This window comes from Oenanthe melanoleuca, chromosome 1A, assembly GCF_029582105.1.
Source record: "Oenanthe melanoleuca isolate GR-GAL-2019-014 chromosome 1A, OMel1.0, whole genome shotgun sequence".
NCBI lineage: Eukaryota > Metazoa > Chordata > Aves > Passeriformes > Muscicapidae > Oenanthe > Oenanthe melanoleuca.
The window spans coordinates 24,099,003-24,120,336 of NC_079334.1; the positions used below are offsets into that span (position 1 = coordinate 24,099,003).

General features: G+C 47.1%; 1 protein-coding gene across 1 annotated transcript; it reads right to left on the reverse strand.

The window, feature by feature from the left end:
• Positions 1-1,194: 1,194 nt before the first annotated feature.
• On the reverse strand, positions 1,195-16,450 carry NFAM1 (NFAT activating protein with ITAM motif 1). Its single transcript, XM_056482162.1, has 6 exons — positions 16,240-16,450; positions 13,847-14,185; positions 12,718-12,827; positions 10,597-10,698; positions 5,984-6,070; positions 1,195-3,374 (listed from the first exon to the last, which is right to left on the reverse strand). The coding sequence occupies exons 1-6, from the start codon at positions 16,292-16,294 to the stop codon at positions 3,315-3,317; spliced, it is 753 nt and encodes a 250-aa protein (XP_056338137.1). The 5' UTR covers positions 16,295-16,450; the 3' UTR covers positions 1,195-3,314.
• Positions 16,451-21,334: the final 4,884 nt, after the last annotated feature.

Genomic DNA, 21,334 nt, shown 5'->3' on the forward strand with positions numbered 1-21,334 from the left:
CCTCTTCAGAAAGAGATCAAATCAACAAACCCCTCAAGTGCACCCTGCTTTTTGCCTTCTCAAATGAGGATTTGCTGTAAAGCATTATGAAGGAGTCCACTTAAAAGGAATAGATGATCTCAGTCTCACCAACACCCTTTGTAGCAATGCACTCTCAGGACTAAAGGCTCCTATCTGGTGAAGAGGGCAAAGGATCCTAGTCATAACACAGCACCTCCTTTAGAAGAAGGCAGGCAGTGCATTTCCATCTCATACCACTGTTTATTTTGATAACAGGTCTCCACTTCCTTGAATAGAAAAGAATAATTCCCCGCCAATAGAAAAGAGTAATTCAACATCTGGGAATCAAAGGTTCTACCACTATAACCAGGGAGCCTGGTCTGTGCATTGCAGCACCATACTGGGGGAAGCAAATGGAGCTGAGGCCCTTAGAGACACAGTTTTTAGGAGGAATTCATTCTCAGTATTCAGTTTAAAGCAAAATGTATAGGGTGAACACAATAAGCCAGTCACTGTTTCTCACATTTGTGGAGCTAGGGAAACTGATCCATAATTTCCTTTTTCAAATTTTCCCCAATTGCCTAACACTTAGAAAGGAACATGTTTCCTTTTGCTAGTAGCATTCATTTTTTTGCACCTATTCTCATGGGTCACAGCACCAGGTAAGACAAAAAGACCAAATGACAACAAAAAGACCAAATGACTGCCTTTTCCTTGAAAAAAGTCTCTGCTACAAAGTAGCTATACCAATATTATATAAATTATATTTCATAGTCTCTCCTACCTGTTCCTTCAGGCATTTCCTCATTCCACCTTGAAAAACCCCATACCATTTAAAAACATCTCTGCTCTCACCATCTTCTGCTTTATGCTTTTCTCTCACACACACGCTGTTGCTGCTGTGGCTGCCCACTGTGCATCATGCTAAAGAAGTGATTTTAGATTGTGGCTTCATAGCTTTAAACTTCCTTTTTCTCATGCAGCAGCCTTTTAGCCTTCCTCACAGGGCCAACCCGAAAGCGATTGAAATCAACACAGCAAAACCCCCATCCTGATTTTGACAAAGTTTGGCACAGAGCCCAAATCCCCACTTTTGCCAGTGTTTCTTAGAAATTTTTACTTTTTCACTTAACTGATCAGATTCTTCCAGTACTTTAGCACGGACTGTTCTAGAATAGCATTTTCCATTCCAAATACTGTTCTTTCTCTCATGTTTTATTTTAAACAGCTTCAGCTTCTTAATATATAGAATTGTTCAGGCATAAATATAAGAAACATGCTACTTAAAAAGGTAACAAAACATGAGACAAATCAATTCCCTACAAAGAGAGATCCCTGCCAGGAAATTTCCAGTAGCATCCAGTATTTTTAGCATTTATAAAATTTAAAAAACAAAACACAAAACCTAAGCATCATTATTTTGAAAGTTTTTACTTTTCATCTAATCCACCAGCATCTGCTGAATATTTTATTGCCATACTGAAACATATTTATAATTCATCTCATCATTTCTTCAAATTTTTTAGGGAAAGGAGCTGTTATATCTTTACAATCCTCTGTAAATTCTTCTGTGAACACAAATATTTCCCAGTCATATTAGTAAAATCTAAAACTTCAAAAATATTTGTAATTGTTGTGATTATTTAACGAATTATAAATGGGTCTAATAAGCCATGCTGTCCATTCATTGCCTTTTCTGAAATGAACTCCTCAGCACTGGGAAAAGAAAAAGCATTTTTCTGTGGTTAAAGAAAGTCCAAATTACATGTTTGAAATCTTTTCTAATAAAAAGAGCAAAGCAATAAGCGGATTATCTCTTTAAACATAGTATAGGAAGGTTGGAGGCCCCGGAGACATTTTCCATAGCCTCTATCTCTGATACATAGCAACATTATCTTCAGCTAGAGAGGGTCCTATGACCCTGGAGCTCAATTTTAATTTGATCTTCTTCTTTAAAGAGGTTTCTACTATTCCTCTCAAGTTATGCTGCATATTCTTATTTGGGGTTGGTTTTGTTTGGTTGTTATTTCGTTGTTGTTTTTTAATATGAGATAAAACAGCCTCAGCTTTTTGATCTGCTGGTTTGATCATGTTATACGGATATTTAATGTAACTTCTTCCATATCAGAACCAGAATATGCATCAGCACAAATGGTAGGCAAGTTCCAGCTGTCAGGGGAGAAAGAACTAGGATAGCAAATTCACTTCTAAGGCTTCCCTCCTCCTTCCTCCAGTCGTTCTAAGTTTCAGAACTGGTCTCCCTGGCCAATAATGTATGGGGGGAGTGTAAAGGAGCTTTATACTCTTTCTAGCAGCAAGCTAAAACAAAGGCAAACCTATTGGTTTTGATGGGGCAGAGGCACCATGCCTGCTCCCACAGAGGCTCCAAATCCCAAGAGATAACATCGCCCTTTGCCAAGAAGAAAAGGAAACTGTGGAGTTCCACTTGGACTTCTGCAGGCTGGAACCTGGCCCCAGACCCGCCTAGCTTATGCAGCCCCAGAAAAGGGAGTTTCCTCACGTTCCCACGTCCTTGTTCCTCTTTCTTGTTCGGGAATGGGCACTGTCACTGACACATGTTGTCGGGAAGGGATATTTTCTCTGTGTTCTTTTTCTCTGCCTTTATCTCCCTCAGTGCATCCAGTCCTCACCGTGTACTGCTGATACTGCTGAAGGGGACACATTTTCTTGGAGGCACTGATTTGAGTCGCCCGAGTGAGGTCGCAGCAAGCATCTGTGACTACTTGATGGGATTAGCAGATTATGAGAAAGTGTTTACTGTGGGGTTCCTGAGAAAGGGAAAATGGGCAGGTGGATGCTTGGATGTGGTTAAACTATGCATGAAGTCTTGACGGTCATGTCGGCAAAGCCACAAGCACAGGATCAAATGGGCGGCTGCAGGTCAGGATTGGAACATCAAGCCAGCAAGCAGGAAAGTCTCTGGATTGTCCTACCACTTGCAGAGGACTCAGAATTAAGTATTTCAGTCGTGGCAGGTGAGAGAAACCTTCACAGATTGCCCATTCCCAAGACAAGTGCTTGACAAAAGCAGCTTTTCTTTTGCATCAAACAGCTTTGCTGCAAAATAGCTTTGCTGCATCAATGCAGACTGAGCCCCGAGGGATTTTAACAGACACATTCTGTTGTTAATGAAGGGCAGTTTAGAAGGGGCCAGGGGTTCACAATTCCCTCGTGGTTGCACTCTGAAGTCACTGAGGATCTCTGCATGTATCTGCATCTCATCTGGGATGTAAGAGAGTAGCTCTGCCATACAGAAAGATGTCTGGTCCACATAGGGTCAGATATCTTCCCTGTTAGATATTCTCATACAATGTATCAGATGATTCTTCTAGAGTTTCTTGCTTCTTAGGGGTCTGCAAGAATGATGAAAAGGAGAAAAAAGAAATGGAGGAAAATTATTCAAAAGATGATGAATTAATTCTTAATAAGCAGACACTGACGTTTGTTCTGTTAGAAATGGCTATAAGTGATCTGCTGAAACAGAAGCCACTACAGTGAGAAATGCTGCTTCACCAGAGACGAACGTGACTAATCCAGCCCAAGGGATAAAGATGCCTCCTTTACTAGTCACTCTTCCCCAAAAAACCTGTCAGACAGGGAGGGGAGGGAAAATTGGACTCAGTAAGAAAATAAATCACTTTGGATTCTGTGAAGGAGGAATTCCCTGACCTCCTCAATCCTGTTTCTTCAACAGTTGAGTCTATTCCTCACGACCGTTCCTTGTGTAGACAAGGTGCTGACAGACTGATATTTTAAGTGCTGTGTGGCACAGGCCTGCTGTAAGCAAGGTTACACAGCAAGCAGCTAAAATGCCACCAACTGAACTAAGCCCTACCTACACTAGCATTTTCTCTGTTGCCACCACCAAAGGCAAACACTAGGAAAGTGTTGAGTGGAAGCACCTCCAAAGCATGCAGGATTAACCCATTGCTATCCAAGCTGGCTGATGGTCCAGAGTGACAGCATTCAAATGTTCCTTTCAGAGGCTTTCTGCCCTGCTTCCCTTTACAGCTCCTCTTCAGCTGTGCAGCATCCTGTAGCAAGGGTTGGGCTGGACCCTCTGAAGCAGAGCCAGCCACTGTTCAGCAGTCTCAGCTCCCACTTGCAGGCCAAACCCACTGACCCATAAGTCTTACTCTTAGGGAAAACACCCTCTTATATTCTGGCAAAAGCAGCTGGGGGACAAGTGTCTCAAGTGGTCACAGCCCAGGACAACTGAGGGAAGTTGATCAAGGTACTTACAACCATAGTGGATAATGCAAACTCACCAGTGCTGAGCTCATGGGATCCTGCCACTCACACTTCCCTTCCTCCACACCAGCACAATAACTGAGGGCACTTGGAGTTGTCTGCTCTCAGTTTGAGAGTTCATCCCATCCCGTCTCTGCTTCCTTCTCCTCTCTTTCTCCCATCTCTGCTATGACCTTTACCCCACCCTGGCCAAGACTGCTGGCGCCAGACACACTCACACACAAATGCTCCTCTGCTGTTGCTTTGTTGCTACTCTGTTTTAGAGACCCTCTACCCCTCCAAGCAGAAGTTGAATGGTGTGGGCCACACACAAGCAACTCAGCACAGCCCAAACAGCTCCCTGGTAGGGAAAAACCCCACACATACTTCACCTTACCATCCAGACAGAATAATTTCAGAGGGGGCAGCTGGTAAAGGTACACAGAAGAATAGACAGGATGAGAAAGAGGGACCCTATCCAAATAATTCAAAGTGCAAAACAACACAAATGCAGAGATGCTGTCTTTTCCAGTGCATCATATAAGACAAGCCTATACAGAACAACCCATCCTTCCCCTCAATAACCAAGAACCTGCCACTCCTTTTACTACCACCACCATGGTTGTGTCCCAGCAGTAACTGCAGGAGGCCATGGGACCAGGCCACATGACAAGCAGCTGTGACACAAAGGGGGATGCTTGATTTTAGACCACCTTTTCCTAAAAGGTGGGAGTTGTGAAAATGTCTCAGACACTGGAAAATACTGTCCTTTATGAAAGAGAGGGCTAGTGCAAAGAGGGAAACTCTCTCCAATAGAACATTAATTGGAGAAAGCAGCAAATTTTTCCAGGAACATTTTCTAGCATTGGAAGAGGATATATTTTTTAAGCAGATAAGAGGTCTGGAGAAGAAAAGAAAAATTAGATTCAGAAGACAGGAAGGAAACGTTCCCTGGGGTGCCTGATGCAAGTTTTGTCCATATGAAACAACTGATGCCTGCCAAACGCAGGGTAGAAGGCTGTGTGGGCCTCTGATCTGCTTCATGTGGCCCCCACAACTAATTTACACCTGCATATTCCTAGTTGCCTCTATTTTCAGTATGAGTGAATTTAGTTCCTTGTCTCTCACTCCTAATTCTCAGCCCAACAAGAAAATCCAAGTCAAAAACATACCCACACTTCCTTTTCCTAAGCACCAGAGCTGACAGCAGAGATTGTATAAGCCCGGCCTCTGCTCAAACCATCTTAGCTTCTGCTACCATGAAATGGCTCCCAGGTGCTTAATGCTGGTGAGAGGAAAGATGTGTTCAGGGTCTGTTCCTGGTGCACAGATTTCTTCAGCCCAGAGGATGTCTCAGCTGCCTAAATAATCTGGAAAGGGCAATAACAGGACCAGCACCTGCCCAGCTCTTCATGAATGCCCGTCTTGTTCAGAGGGAGCAGTGATGCCAAACCCCTCAGTGCCTTTCAGCATACGTCATACAGCAAAGCATCTGCACAAAACTGTGAATGCCAGAACTGGTGGAGCTGCAGGAGCCAGGGTTCTGCTGGAAGAGGGAAGATAGGCTACATGTGCAGCCCAGCTGGTGAGTGCATGCCACATCCCATTTTCCCTTTTTGGTGGGACTGGAGACACATTTATTGCCTGCTAGGTCATGAGATTATGTGGGGTTTCTTTCCCCAGAAGCCCAGGGCATATGGGAACTTTCCAAGAACACAGCCCTGGCCCTTACCTTCCCTGGAGCACTTTTTCCATGTGCTGGGCTGTTTGTGTTGTTCTCAAGGCTAGAATAGACATCAACTTGCCGCACATCCAGGCTCTGCACAGAGAAGACAGAAGAAAGTAGGCATCAAATAAAACACTTTGGTTTAAGATAACTAATTACTCACTGGGTTGTTCCCCATCTCATGCCCAACATTTTTTAGGAACCCCTGCCATGTCCAAAATTTTCAAGTTCCAGACCTTAACTTGGCCAAACAGAAAATCCTTTTCCCCTGAAATCCCTACAGTGCAGCTGCATAGTCTTCTTTTTTTTCAGGCTTACAGAGACAGGCTTTGATGTTACCTACCCTGTGTAAGTGGTGGAGAAGAATGCCAATGCCCCTGCCTCCCCCTGCTCCAAAACTGTCCCAGAATGCAAAGTTATGCACCAGGGGAACCACAGGTAAGAGGCAGCGCTCTGCATCACCCAAGACTGTTTAGGTGCCTGACAACCACAAGCTCTTGCTCATGATTATTCTGGGGACACAAAGGTGAGAAAACAGGAGAGGCTGGGGGTCCTGAAGCACAGAGGCTGTCAAAAATGAACACAATTTCCGTTTATTGTCTGTTGGATTTTTTTCCCAAGCCAGAACTCCCCTTTCTTCTTTGAGTGAGCAAATAATAATAAAAAAATCCATATGCTTCCCGGCCCTCAAATATTACCATGATCCCACTTAGCTACACAGAGAAACACACACACGCCCTGCATGCATATGCACCCGCTGTCCCCCAGGTAATCGTGTCACAGGAGATGCATGTCAGTTTGAGTGATATTCCAGATCTGCCTGAAGGATCAAACATAACAATCATGAGGACTTTTCCATGTGTGTTTCAAGGATGACAGCAGGTTGCCAAGGTGGCTGTTTCTCTGGCAACAGGAAGATGGGAGGAGCTCCGGCTGCAAGAGGGGCAGATGGTATTAGTGGAGAGAGCGAGGCGCCCTGTAATGCAATGAGAAGGATGAGCAAAACATGGGGGCTTCATTGGGGGCTGCCAATCACTTGAACCCTCACAATTTCATGGAGAGCTGCAAACACTCAGCATCTTTAAGGATCAGCGCTTTGAACAGGACCAGAGGATAAAGAAGCAGCATTGGAGAGTGGGCCTTGGAATAAACAGGCACTTAGATATGAGTTGGCCACAGTGCATGGGGCACCACACAGCTCTCACATTCCCACTGCTACTCTGGAAACAGTCAAATTATTTCACTTGTCTGCTTCCTGCTCCCAAAAACCTGCTTTGCCTACTCAGACATCTCCACCATTCACATGTGCACATGTGCCCACAGAAAATCCTATTTCCCCACACTCATTTTCAATTCTCTTTGTGATGCTCACAGTGAAGACCTTGTCTTGTGTGCTGAGCTCCCAGAAGCCTGGCTCCATGTCCCCTTGGCAGCCTCTTTTTCTACTCCAGTCTGAAGCCATTTGAAAGCAAGGTGTTTAACCTCCAGAAAAAATTCCCTTCCCTCCACATGCCTTCTTCCCATGCAGGCTGTTAACAATGCTGGTCCTTTTCCAGTCAGTTGGAGAGCTGGTGTCTCCAACCACCATTTGCAAGTTAATTACTTTTACTTGGTCACTGATCACCTGCTACAGTCACAGTGGAGGCACACAGGCCACTCTCCTCCCTGCTGACAGATGCCTTCCTATCCCTGAGCAGCCTCCTGTCTCCCTCACACCTGGAAAAGCTCCTGTGCTCTGGAACCTGACTGCACCTGCACTGCAGGAGTTCTGTTTGCTGCTCAAAAAAGCTTGTTTGAAGTGTAAAGCAGATGAAGCAAATCCCTCAGATTGTTATTTCCAAGCTGCTCGTTAACTAAGCAGCTAAGCTGTGGAAGTCAGAGGATATACAGGTTTGGTTCTGGACAGTGCAGTGAGGTAGAGCTACTCTAGGGCTGCAGGAGGACTGAGAGGTCAAGGAAGGCAGTATAGAGAGAACAAAGCTGGTTGCCAGCTGCCCCTTAATTACCAGGCCTTTTGCTACGTTGTATGCTTTTCACAGCATACAGCCAACCCCAGGGATCACAACGTAAATAATGGCACCTGGAAGAGCCACTGGGGAAAGTATTTGCTCCCAGGAATGTTCAGCAGGACAGCTTTGCAGAAGGTGTTAGGACCCTTCCCACACCAGGGATGAGCCTTGCTACCATGCAGGATAACACCAAGCATTTAATGAGCTGTGCCAGCCTGTTCCAACAGCATCTGTTACTTTGATGTCCAGTGCTGCTTGCTTCTGCTCCCAGCTTCAGACCTGCAAGGATACTGTGCTTCCCTGGCCTCACTTTCCTCCAGGCTCCAACCTCTTGCTTTCCCACACAGATAGCACAGCTGACATGTGCTGAACTCCTGTCCCGCCCCTGATCTCTGACCTCCTTTATCTCATCACTAGGAGTTACTTCTCACTTGTTCTTCCTTTTTTTTCCTTGCCTTAGATTACCCCAATGCTGATCACAGATTTTTTCCCTCCCAGTGAATTAAGCACTGAGTTCAACACCCACCAATAGACTTTCACAACTCACCTAGTTTCAAACACAGTTTGCAGGGCTGAGTTTACACCATGCAGAGCTCCAACAAAAACTAGCTGTGGGGCACCAGAGTTATCATTCAAAGAAAATCAGGTTTGTCAACTTTCTATTCCCTTTATCTGTCCCAAGGGCCCATCCGATGCAGGTTTCAATCCCAGAGCTCTCCCCCTCTCTCCTCCCCTGCCCATTATGCCATGCAGGGCTGTGTTTGCTGCTCTCCACATCACAGCCCTGTTCTCACCTTGTGCCTTGTCTGGAGTGGGAGTTCCTGCTTCAAGCCCCCCACCCACTGCAGCAGTTGCTCCACAGCAGAGGAAAACTCCCGTGGGCAGACTCGTACCCCCCAGTGTGCAGGAGATGGTCCCAGGCTGCTTGCAGCCCTTGCCAAAGAGGACCAAGCCACCTGTCCTGCACACAGGGCTGGCCAGGAACCCTGCACAGCTGGTGTGTGGTTAACAGGCTTCACAGGAAGGCTGCTTGGGCCAGGTCCATAGGGCTCCTGCAAGCACAGGGGCCCAGCCAGCTCCTGCGATTGCCTGTGCCTAAGGCTGGCTCTGCTGGCTTGCTATATTAGCCTTAGTGGAGCCTGAACAGAATAACATGATGAAACATGTAATTAAGATGGAGCTAAGGATGCATGACGAGGCCGACTGAGCGAGAAATGGATTTGATTTTTTTTTTGTCTCCTTGCAGAAATCATCCACTTCAGCAGGAAACTACCCATTCAGATTTTTATAAGCCTGAATTAAAAAGAAATTACTTGATACAATGAAAAGGTTTATAACCTGCAACCTCCTTTACCCAAAGCATTGCCTTTTGCCCATAATATACATATCACATACAATACATAGTACTCTCTTTTAAACTGCTACTCCAAAAATTAAAGGGCCACAAAATGGTGCCTCCCCCCCTCCTCCCCCACAGTAAGAATGAGAAGGGGCAGGCCCATCCTCTTGGAAGAATCTGCCCCCAATCAGGTCTCCTGCCTCCCTGGCAGAGCTTTGCTCCTCTCTGTAGTACATTCTCCAGAGCTTTGCTTTGTTTAGTTTAAATGATTAATGCAGCAGAGCTCACCGGTTTTCCTTGGAGAGACTTTTTCAGCCCTTATAGACCTCACAGACAGAAAGGCTTCCTAATATTCAGGCAACATCCTTCTCTACTCACTTTCATTTTATTCCTCCTCGTTGGTCCCACAGATCACAAGAGAAAAAACAACAAACCCTTCCCTTCTCAGTGGAGCAGCCATCCCATGGGAGCAAAAAGGAGAAAAAGGAATCCATTTAAAACGGAGCTGGACAGGTTGTAAATGGGATTAGGAGTCACAGTTACTTGAGGTAGCTGAGGTCTAGGCCTGACATTTCAGGGGAGCCACTTCAGTCTTACTACCTATGATACTGTGGCTACTGGGCTTGAGGAGTGGGAGCAGTTAGCACTCCTAAGTCTGGGAAATGGAAAAGGAGATCCTATACAATGAAAAGGGAAATGCTTAAAAAAGAAACTCTCTTTAATTTCTCCTTGCCCATTTCCCCCTGCTAGCTAGTGTGCCTACTCAGGACTGCAGTGGTCTGTGACACTGGCACTAGTGAAGGTGCCACAGAAGAACAAAACAGCTGGGAGTTGCTCAGGGGATCATGTCTCTGCCCCTTTCCTGAGCCATCATTCTCCAACTGGGAAGGGCATATCCTTGTGACACTCTGCCAGTACAAGGTGGGGCTGAGAGTCCCTCTTCCTGACTTTTGGAGACCCTTCTACCTCGTCGACCAGGAACCCTCCCTGGCCCCACACTTGCTGCTCTGTGCTGCTGGCAGAGGGAAAGGTGCTGCTCAGCAGGGCAGAGGGCAAGGCTTGGGCACTGGGGCGGCCATGACTGGGACTGGGGTAGAGACACACCCAGTCTTGAGAGAAGCCGAGCAGGGCAAGGTCACCAACACCAAGCTGGTATGAAGGTATTGCTTATATTTCACATCATGATACTGGCATTGTCTGTACCATGGAGGGAAAGGAAGGGCTGCACCATGATGTGGACAGAAAAGATGAAGGGTGATTCTGGTACTCACATCATAGACAGGAAGTGGTGCTGGTGGTGGGCTGGCTGAAGGGAGCCGTGTTTCCACCTTCTGTCTCAAGATATTCAGCTGGCTCCTTCTAGGGCACAACACCTGCTCAGGACAAGACACCAAATGAAACATTTGGAGAAAACCACATGTCCCCAAAGCTAAAATGAACATCAAAGTCATATCAAAGCCAGCTATTCACACACCTCCTGAATGCTTCCACAAGAAAGAGTCTGTACAATATGTGCTGGTTACTTTCCTCACTGCATGGTTAAGTGTAGAATACAGTGACTTACACTGGAGCAGTGGAAAGGAGAACTGGGCTCTGTGTGTACATATAAAGCACCTTCATCAACGAAACCTTACGCTAAAGGGTGTATTAAGTATTGAGCAACACCAAACAATGCTATAGAACATGGAATAAAGCAGGGCACTGGTCATAGTGCAGAGAGGAATTTCAGAGAGGCAAAATGCAATTATTTTTATCAGGATTTGTCAGGGAAGCTTTTCCTAATACACAGAGTCTACAGAAGAGTACCAATCATTAATGGTGACATATAGTCAGTGATAGAAGTCCAGCATGGAGTTGAAGGTAGAAGGTCCCTTCGTCTGAAATATTTCTTGTATCAGATGAGTTCTCCTTGAACACATTCCATTCACATACAGAGAAGGGTTAGCCCTGCTCAGCAAGGAAGAGAAGAGGCAGAAAAGGCAGAAGGCTTTGCTAAGTATCTCTGTTCTAATTCAGAAAGAAGTGGGATGATTATATTCACATCACATGAAAACGACAAACTGCTTTCCAGTCCATTAGTAACTAAGGAGGATGCTAAATAGCTTCTCTTAAAGATAAACATTTTTAAACCAGCAGGTCTGAGCAAGCTGTGGTGAGAAATACGGGCTGTGTTCTGCAGGAGGGCAAATGTAATGACTGCACAATCTCTTCAGACCCCAAAGAGAGGCCATAAGTCTGGGATTCACTAGCCCACCTCAAAACCCAGACATGTCAATGTGCCTCCCCTCCTCATCCCCACAGAGACTCTGCCTAGGCAAACAAGGATGAGGGCCTGTCTCCAGGGGACTCCCTTTCCTCTTACACTCCCCTCCCTCCCCTGCATCAGACTGCCTGCAAGGTAAGTCTCACGAGATTAGCTGGGCTGCCAAATGCTGCCATTCTGTTTTCAACCTCATAATCTCTGACTGAGTGTGTTGAAGCCTGATGCTCCTTGGAGTCAAAGGACTGTACATACAGCACAGCCTCCACACAAAAAAGCATGCAGAAGGTCTGCTGTCATGGTGGCAGAGAGCAGCTTCAAGGAGTTATGGGGCATATTCCACCTAGAAAACAATCCCAAATTCCATTCTAAAAGACATAAGGGTGTTTTTAAGCCAGCCTTCAGATCTCTGGAAGAATGCAGATGATGCTATTGGAACACCTGAGGGTGGCAGTACTAGAAGCAATAGGTTTCTCCCAAACAGCAGGGATTCCAATATCATGACTCCAGAGGTCTTTAACAGGGTCCATCTCACCCAGATCTTCCAGCTCTGCCTTTGGCTTTTCTTCTTCCACTCTCCAAATCCTTTCTTCCCCACTCCTTTGCTCTCAGCTTCCCAGATTCCACTTCCTTGACCAAGCTGGTTCCAACCTGGGACACTAGTCTGCTCACCCAGAGGCTCTGTCAATCCAGTCTTAAGACCATCCAAGTGCTTCCTCACTCCAGATTCCAGCCCCAGTTTACCCCGAGCCTCATTCTTCCAGCCTCACCGAATCAGTGCTGACGGAAGCTGTCCCTGGAGATTCTATAGTCCGATCCTTGTCCCTCTACCTTTTTTATTTCCTCCAGTTATTCATAATTTTCACACAGGCTTCCTTGGGAACCTTGTTCTGACCTTGTTTTAAATCAGAGCATGCTGTAGTCAAAATGATTGCCAGAATTTCTTCAATGGGCAAATCACTTACTCATTTTGTCTTTCCTGAAATCTTTTCTTCTCAGAAAAACTGAACTTAAGAAAATAAACTGGATCAGACATCCAGCATGGAAAATATCAGCATGGGGACTTCCAATTCCAAATGGAATTAATTCCTAGAATGGGTCAGGTATTGCTTTTTATTGGGTTATTACTTGCCTTTCTTTTCCACAGAAGCAGAGCTGTTGCAATGATGCTCAATACAGCAAGAAGAACAGTAAGGGTAACAAGGATTTCCCACCCATAAGAGGTATTTACGTATCCTGTATCTGTAAGAAAGAAGGCAGAAAGTTCACAGTGTGAATGGAAGTTACAACCCTGCTGTATTTTTAACCCCAGAAAGAGACTTGAGAAAACCAAAATACAAGAATATGGAATATGGTGGCAGAAATGCACACATGCTTCAAAACATACTCTGACTGAAGAGAGAGCAGAGTGCAGTTGAAGAATCACACAGAAGATGCAGGGTATAAGCAGCTCCACAGAGGGAGGTAACATAACTATGAGAGACGTGAAATTTGGTAGATAGAGGCTGGCAAAGGTCTTTCGTGATAGGAGCAGAAAGACAGATGTTGGAATACACACAGGCTACACAAACTGGGAAGGTAGGTACTGTAGGCATCCTCTGACCAGTATAGCAAAGCTACTCCATCACAGCTTCTTGCATTTACATTAACAAGTTCTTCATATCCAACAGTTCGTAATGGACATCCAGCCAGTCAGCACCATGCGCATCCTTCCCACTTTTCTTTAACATTCCTCGTACGTTGCATTAAGCTTTCCACTGCTTTCCAGTGTGCTCATTAACAGACCAACCAACTCCTTGTACCAAATGGAAAAGAGGTACATGTTGGTGAGGCCATAACCTGTTTGTGAGTCCCTAAAACTGAGCATCCTGAATCTGTACACGTGATTACAGCAAGCACCCTAATGTCTGACCTTGTCAACTGCTGAAGGACAAACCACACTGTCTCCTGAACACTGACACCTAAAAGCACCATCTGACCCAGTGCTCAGGCTCCCTGGATAGATTCTGACTCCCAGGAGGTTGTGGAAGGGCAGATATAAATTACTGCCTCTTCATGTCCCCATCTGTGCCTTAGGAACAACAGCACCGGTCACCTGTGCATTCAACCCTGATGGCAGTCAGTATTGGGCATTAAGCATTATTCACACCTGACTTCATAGCATATGCGGATACAGAAAAAGAAGAGCAAAGATCAGGTTTTCATAGCTAGATCCAGCTGATTTTTAATTTCCTGTCCTTCCTTTCTGGTTGCTCACTTACCTCTAACAAGGACAAACACTCCCTTTCCCATTTTTTCGATATCATTCCATTTGACCTTGCAGTAGTATGTGCCAGTAGAAAAGGTGTTTCCAAGTGTTGCAATAGTGTAGTTGTAAGGTAAGGTAGCAGTTTTATTCTCTTGTCCAGGAGGAATGACTACGGCTTTCGAACTACTAAAGATAGAGGTCTCCTGATCCAGTGAATTAATCCAGTAATAGCAGATGGAAAATGTGGTGTATTTCAGCATGTAAGGGAAGATGACTTCACAGGGGATGGATATTCCTTCCTTGAGCAGGGTGACCTGGATTGGAGGTTTCTGCTGTACATCGACATTTCCCTCTGTAAGGATAATAATTGTTAGCAGTCACCTGACCTCACTTTCAATGAGGAGAGGATGGCTTCCCCAAAGACAGGATTACTCTGAAAATAACCATACACTAGGAAGCACGCCTGTAGCACGCAGTGCTGGCCCTTGTCAGAAACTGAGTGATTCAGAGCACGTGCCCTGTGTGATCTGCCACATCTCTTGGGTAATTGCTGTCTGATCCACGATAGCCTGCTGCATTCACAGGCTTCCCCTTTTCCCTTGTGAGCTCCTCCATATAATGCCAGCACACAGAAAGACAGGAAATGAAGCAGGAAGTGAACTGATTTTGCAGTGGTGTATGAACGTATTTACAGCAGGTGAATAGAAAGTGACTTTCCAAGATAAATGCTAGCTGGACATCTCCTGCAACTCCCAAGGTATGAAGCCTGCTTGGGAATCTATGTGTGGCCATGTGATGGCTCTGTGACAGTGAAGGCGTTATCAGTGGGACTGTGTATTTCTGAAAAGCAAGTGAGGAAGGAAATTGCATATTCCGTATAGGGGCCAGCAACAGGGCCATGAGAAATAAGCCACAGCTTAATCACTCCAAACTTCTGCTGCTCTAAAATGGGAGCAAAGCACAAGCCTCAATATTAGCCACGGGAAACTATCTGCAGATGACTGCAGATCTTAGGTATTTACACATGACAGTATCTTAGGGAGAGATGAGAGAGCATGCCCTTCATGTGCTTCCTCCCAATACATACAAAGCAGTTTAAAGTGATCTATCACTGCAACTCAGTAGACAATGATGTCAGAAGTTAAAAGAGAGGACAAATATGATTGGGAACCACACCACGGCTCACCCCCCTGTTTTGTTTGATGAAAGGGGAAAAAAACTTAAGAGTGGGCCACAGGCTAGTAAGGAGGCTGGGGTACAGGACTTCTTTGTTTCCCAGCCAAATCTGGGTTCAATATCAGGATCAGTGTCTGGATCTATTTGTTTGTCAGCTGATATAACACCACGTATAAAGCAACTTAAGAGAAGGCTCTTTGAGAAAGGGAACTGGAAACTTACAAGTCCTCTCACAAAATGAAGGACTTTTTCAGAGACATGAAAAGAGAAGCGGGAATAAAGGGTAGAGAGAGAAAGTAGGGGATGGGCAGGCTTTTCCATTTATGCTTTTGATGGGATTCCCTGGAGTCCTGCATCTATGAACAGGCTCATAACAAGGTATTAAAGCTATCCCAGAGCACAGCCAGGCTTGCTTTTCTGTCACCATGGACTAACACTGCATCACAACAGCAGCGTCACCTCGGCACAGCAGGAGCTGGCATTGGAAAAGGCAACTCAGACTTAGCACTGCTGAATGCTGAGCACTGAGGATTTGTGGTGGGGGACAACAACCGAGAGAGGGCTCAGCTACTGCCCAGAAAGGACTGTTGGGAAGTACCACATGTTAAAGAAAATTCTCTACAGATCACATAGCCAGGGACAACAGCCTGACAGTAAGGAAGAGCTTGGGTTACAAGACCACAGAAACGTTCTTGGCTGTAAAAGCAACTGAGATACAGTACAGTCCTCAGGGACATGCTCAGTCCTGTGTACAATAGTTACAATATTATGGAAAGGTGGTAAAATCCTGCAGACACTATGGGAGTGATAATTCAAGTGGTTTATTCTGGGCCATATTTTTCAAAATCATTCATCATCCTTCTCCTCATCTCTACATAGCAGAACACACATGAATATAGTTTCTATATAAGACACAGCTAAGCACTATTGTAACAAAAGAGAGGAGAGATCCATCTTCTTGTATTATCCCAGAAGCGACTAGGTTGAAATGAACATACCAAAGAAAAAGCCAAACCATTTTATTTAGGTTATCTAACCCTTCTCCCACATTCCCCCTTTCTTGAGGATTCACTTTCTTAGCTTTGAAATGCTTAAAAGACAGAAATAGCAGCAGCATAAAAATTCCTAGAGGGGATCTCTGGAAATTAGCAAAAGATAGCAGCTGGAAATGCTCTAATATGAAAAACATGAGAGTAAACAAAAGGAATTAAAAAGAAAATATTTGTTTACCTCCACACTGAAGCGACCAAAGGAACAGAAAGATGACTTTTAGATTAGGGATCATGACGGGGGGGTCAAAGGCTGTAAGGACACAACCAGACACAAAGATCCAAAAGGCAAAGGAGATGGAGGTTTGTCAGGTATTTTCATGCCAGAGCAGCTGGTTGATGCCCTCCTGCTTGCCAAGGGACAAGCGGGATGTACACACACCGCATTTGGCAAGCAGTTCCTGGCAGATGCAAGCTCTTCTGCTTTTTGGTCAGACTCCTCCCCACACCAGGCTTGACTTCTCTGTACTACAATAATGGTGTTAGACCTATCAGCGAGTGTCCAAAGCCTAGACCACAAGCACTTTAACCCATAGAGCTTTGCTTCCTGATGACTGTAAAGTATTGCAAGCATTTAAAACAAACTTTGTCACCTTCCACCATGACATAAAAACTCGAGTGTGGGATGACCTGTTTTACCTTCAACACAGAAAACCAGTACACATGAGTAGCCAGTACAAGCAAGGGCTTTGCTGGGACCCTGACTCCACAAAATGGCCCTCCACAGCCAACTTCTCCATTGGGTCCCTTCAGAGGAAGGCACTCACATTCAGAGTGAGAACAACCAGACAGTGAATTTATCCCAAACAGCTGGGCTGTTTCAGATCCCCACCATGCTTGCTCCGAATCAGCTTCACAGTGCAGGCAAGCTTTAAGTAATCTATTGTAGGCAAATCTAAGGAGAGCCCTTTGAAGAAGAAAAACCACGTTTTGTGGGAGGCTCCTGCCGCCTATACTCAAGAAGAGTCTTTGATTTTCAATGAACGCTTGTTTTTAGCTAAGACATCTGCATTGCAACAGCTGAGCAGCATCTGACTCATAAAAACTCCCGTGGCTGAAAGGTCTTCACTTCTCTTAAGGCAGCTTCCTCCTTTCACACTTCTTGTGAGACAGTTGCACTGTCCACAAGAAAGCACTTTGCTGCAACTTCAAGGGTGCCCACTCACTTGGGGTGCTGTGCTGCAGAGACTGGTGGGGGATGGCCCTGCAGGGAAAGACCTAAAGCAGCAGATGAGCCTGTGAGCTTCATGTATTCAAAAGCACTATCAGTTGTTTTATTTCTCCAGACTTTGTAGGAATGAGGTTTACTTCAAACAACTTTTGGTTTACAGCATTTTTCCTCCTGTTCAGCCTGGGACATGACCCCAGGAGGAAGGGGTCTTGACACAGGGGGAGGCATGCAGCTGCATGATGCCCAGGGATGGCTCCAGTACCTTGCTGAGAGCCCTGACAGATGGGGAGAGGAGAAAGTGGCTTTGTGTGGCTCTGCAAGGCTGGTGCAGCAGCTGCACTCCTCCAGGGAAGGTTTAGCTCAGATTAGCCAAAACCAACTCCTCTCCCCAAGACATGCTGATGTGAGCTGCACAGGGCTGGTCTCAGCTGCAAATCACTCCTCACAGGTCTTAACACTGAGCACCAAGGACAATCAAAAGCAGTAACAAGACACTTGGGGCCCACTTGGTATTTCATATATGGAGGCACAGATCAGGCAGCTGTGGCTCTGAGGTCACAACAGTGTTCAGAAGCCTTTCTCAGGCCTGAATAGCATCTCAAGGTAGTTAGGGCAGTGGGGGAGAAGGAAGCAGAGGCTCACTACCTTCCTGTGGAAGAACTCCACAGAAAAGTGAGGGCTTCCTCGGCTCTTATATCATGCTTATCCCCATGGCAGCACACAGCTTTGTCATTTCCAGTATTGATGTATTTCTAGAGGACAGAACACACTGCTCCTGCCAGTGATGTGTTTTAACCGTTATCAGCATTTATCTGCTCCAGGAATTCAGGGTGATAAGTGGATTAAGTGTGGTAGGTTTGTAGGGCCGCCAGGTCAACATCGTCCTTCCGTCCTTTCTGTTCTCTTCCTATAAACAACCCTGTTGCCACTCAAAATGCCAAGTCCTAGAAATATCACTGTCTGGAATTTAAAAAAAAAAAGTATCTAGCATTTCAAAAGAGATCACACATAAGACTCAGCTGTGGGATTAAAGGCACAGCCAGGCCAGAAATACATTCACTGCTGGGATTTGCTATGGTAGAGCTCACTGAAAAGAAATGGCTTTGAAACGACTACCCAGCAGCTATTAACTGCGAGACAGGATGACATTCTGTTCCTTAGAGCCTAAAGGGAGCCTGAATCTTTGAATGTTAAATTCTAATTCAATTTGGTCTGGGGATTCTGAACTGAGTTTTAACCCTGGAGACATAAGTGGGAGGAACATGAGGAAAAGCTGGGGAGTTGCTATTACCAGCCAGTAGCAGGACTGAATAGATTGCCCCAAAACTTAGGTGGAACTAACCAGGATACCTGTGCCAAGGGAAATAGAAAGCTCCAAAGGAATAGTCATTGTATGACCTTCATGCATGCATTATACAGTACATTGGTGCATGTGAGCCAGTCCCTGCAGCATGATGAGGAGGGAACTGCCTGGCCAGCTGTAACCCCACCACAGCATTGACTGGCCAAGATCTGTATGGCAGTGAATGCTGACACTTCCTGGAATTAAATACAGGACTGGGGCATATCAAGCCAATTTCTGCCTGTAGCTGAAAAGTGGCTATTAATTTCACTCAAGCACTTTAAAAAGCCCACAACAGTGGCCAGCATTCCCAACAGTGAGGAAAAGCACATTGTTCTGGCGTGCACAAACAACAAGTTTGGGCAAGTGCTGCACCTACCTGTTCACAGCTGTGTCCAGTGTACACTCACAAGTCAAGGCACACACATGAACACACACGAGCCCACACATGCCCCCACAGCCAACTCCAGGGAAAGCATTAATTCAAACAAAAAGGCTGCCGCCAGCCAAGGCAAAGGCAATGCTTCAGAGACCACAACAAAGCCTCTTTATTGCTGAAGCGTTTAACACCACAACCATCCAAAAGAGAAACACCACTTGGCGCACAGAAGAGCTGCAGCAACTCAACGAGCCTGATTGCACAGAGCGTTTCAGAGCATTCCCCAGCACAGCAGCTCTGGGTTTGCTGCCTTGTCAGAGACCAGCTCGAACCCCCATAGCTGCAAGGCCAGCCAGTGGCAACATGTGTGCCTCTGAGGATTCACAATCTCTTTGACTCCTCTAACCCCAGACTCCAAGGCGCACAGTTTCCCTCTGTCTGGCAGCAGGAGCGATAGCAGAGCCAGTGTGAGCAGGGCCGTACCTCTGCCAGCATTTTTACCACTCTTGTGTGTCGAGTGCCTCTCAGCAGGGCTGGATGATGCTGAGGTAAAAGCTGCCAATGCCCTCGCTATGTTTCTACCCACTGAACAGCTCTAGGGAAGAGAATGATCAGTGACTTGATCGGGAAACAGAAAATTTAGAGGTGTTGACACCACCATGGGGAAGGTCTCTAATTCCCTTTCACCAGCAAACCAAGTCTGCCTTAGGAATCACCGACTCCTGCTTTTTCTCAGCTCACCTGCTAAAAGATTCCCAGGATCTAAGTTACCACCACAGGCCTGACGCACTCTCAGGGCTGCGCCTCAGCCTCGCGGTGCTCCTTGCGTGGCAAGCTGCGGCCAGCGGGAATTCGCCTGACGGGAGAGCTTTCCCTGCTGAGGGCGACCCCTTCCAGAAGAACATCTACGTGGCCGGCCGTGGGGCTGAGGCGAGGCCAGGGCGGAGCGGGCCACGTTAGGTCCGCCTGCTCCAGAGGGTTAAATCTCTCCCGGGCAGCCTCCCCGCCCCCTGCAAGGCCGAGCCGCGCACACCGAGCCCGGTCCGGCCGCGCCGCGGTACCGGGGCGGGCACGGACGGGCGGCGCGCCCTCGCCCACAAGATGGCGCCGCCGCCCCGGCCGCCCCCTCCCTCCTTCCCGCACCCGCCCGCCCACCCACCACGGGCCCAGGGCTCCGGGGGACCGGACGAGTCGCAACTCTGGAGAGAACGAGCACTACTAGGATCCACTTAAGGCAAAATTAAGGCTAATTAACCGTAATCAACAGCTCGAGGAACAACTTCTGCTCGGCAAGCTGCAGATACTGCAGTCGCAGTTCGCCCGTCAGGCAGGAGCAGCAGCAGACGGGGTGTGGAAAAGGGAAGTGAACCTGTCTGCCGCGGGTGTAACCCGTCCCCAGTGTGTCCTGCCCTCGTCGCCCCTCTGTGCGGCAGAGGTCCCTGTCCCCGCAGCAGCCCAGCCCGGTCACCCCCACACACCGGGCACTGCTCTCTGCAGCGGCAGCCCGGTCACTGCTGCTGAGCCCTTTGGGGGAGCAGCCCCAGCCTAGGGGCAGAGCACAGGGAGCTGCCGGCACCACTGCCTCCAGCCCTGGCACCGTCTCTGCACTCACAACCCATCCTTTCTGTGCCGAGGGTGCTCTGAAAACTCCGGCCAGTGCTAGTGAGGAGCACAGTTTTATTATGAATGACAGTTCTCAGCTTGCAGAGGCCTCTTGGAACCACGCGTGGGTGCTTCCCACCACAAGCAAAGCCCAAGTATCTATTTCATGGCACTGACCAGTGATGCTGCACTGTCAAGGTGCTGGTAATGGTGTTCAGCTTGCTGTGGTTGCCTCAGCAGGGGCAGGCTCAAAGGAGTGTCCCCACAAACAGCCACAGACACACACACCTCAACAGCCCCCATAGGAGCCCGAGTGCAGGGATCACAGGCACACAGCCCTCCCACCATCACAGGATGTGCCACTAGCCCTTCAATGCCATGACCAGGCCAGCCCAAACTTCTTCACATTAGCAGCAAAAATGCTGGGGGTGAGAGCTGGGCAGGAGCAGGGCATGCTGCCAGCAGTACTCTCCTAAAACAGGAGCCCCTGAGTCCCTGCTTGCCAGCTGCATGCCTTGAGATGTGCACATCCTGCTCTGAAACAGTCCTGAGTGCAGGGCTGTGCATCCCCCCGCTGGGGCTGAAGGGGGACAGGAAGGCAAGTCTGGCAGGTGCTGGGTCCTGTGCAGGGCACACACAGGGAGGATCATGTTGGACAAGATGGCAGCAGTTGCAAGGGAGCTGCAGGACTGGCTCCTGCCAGCAAGGGCCTCGCCAGATGGCCCTTCTGGTCTGTCTGTGCAGGAAAACTGCTTGGGCCTCAGCCCTGCTTCGAGCCAGCC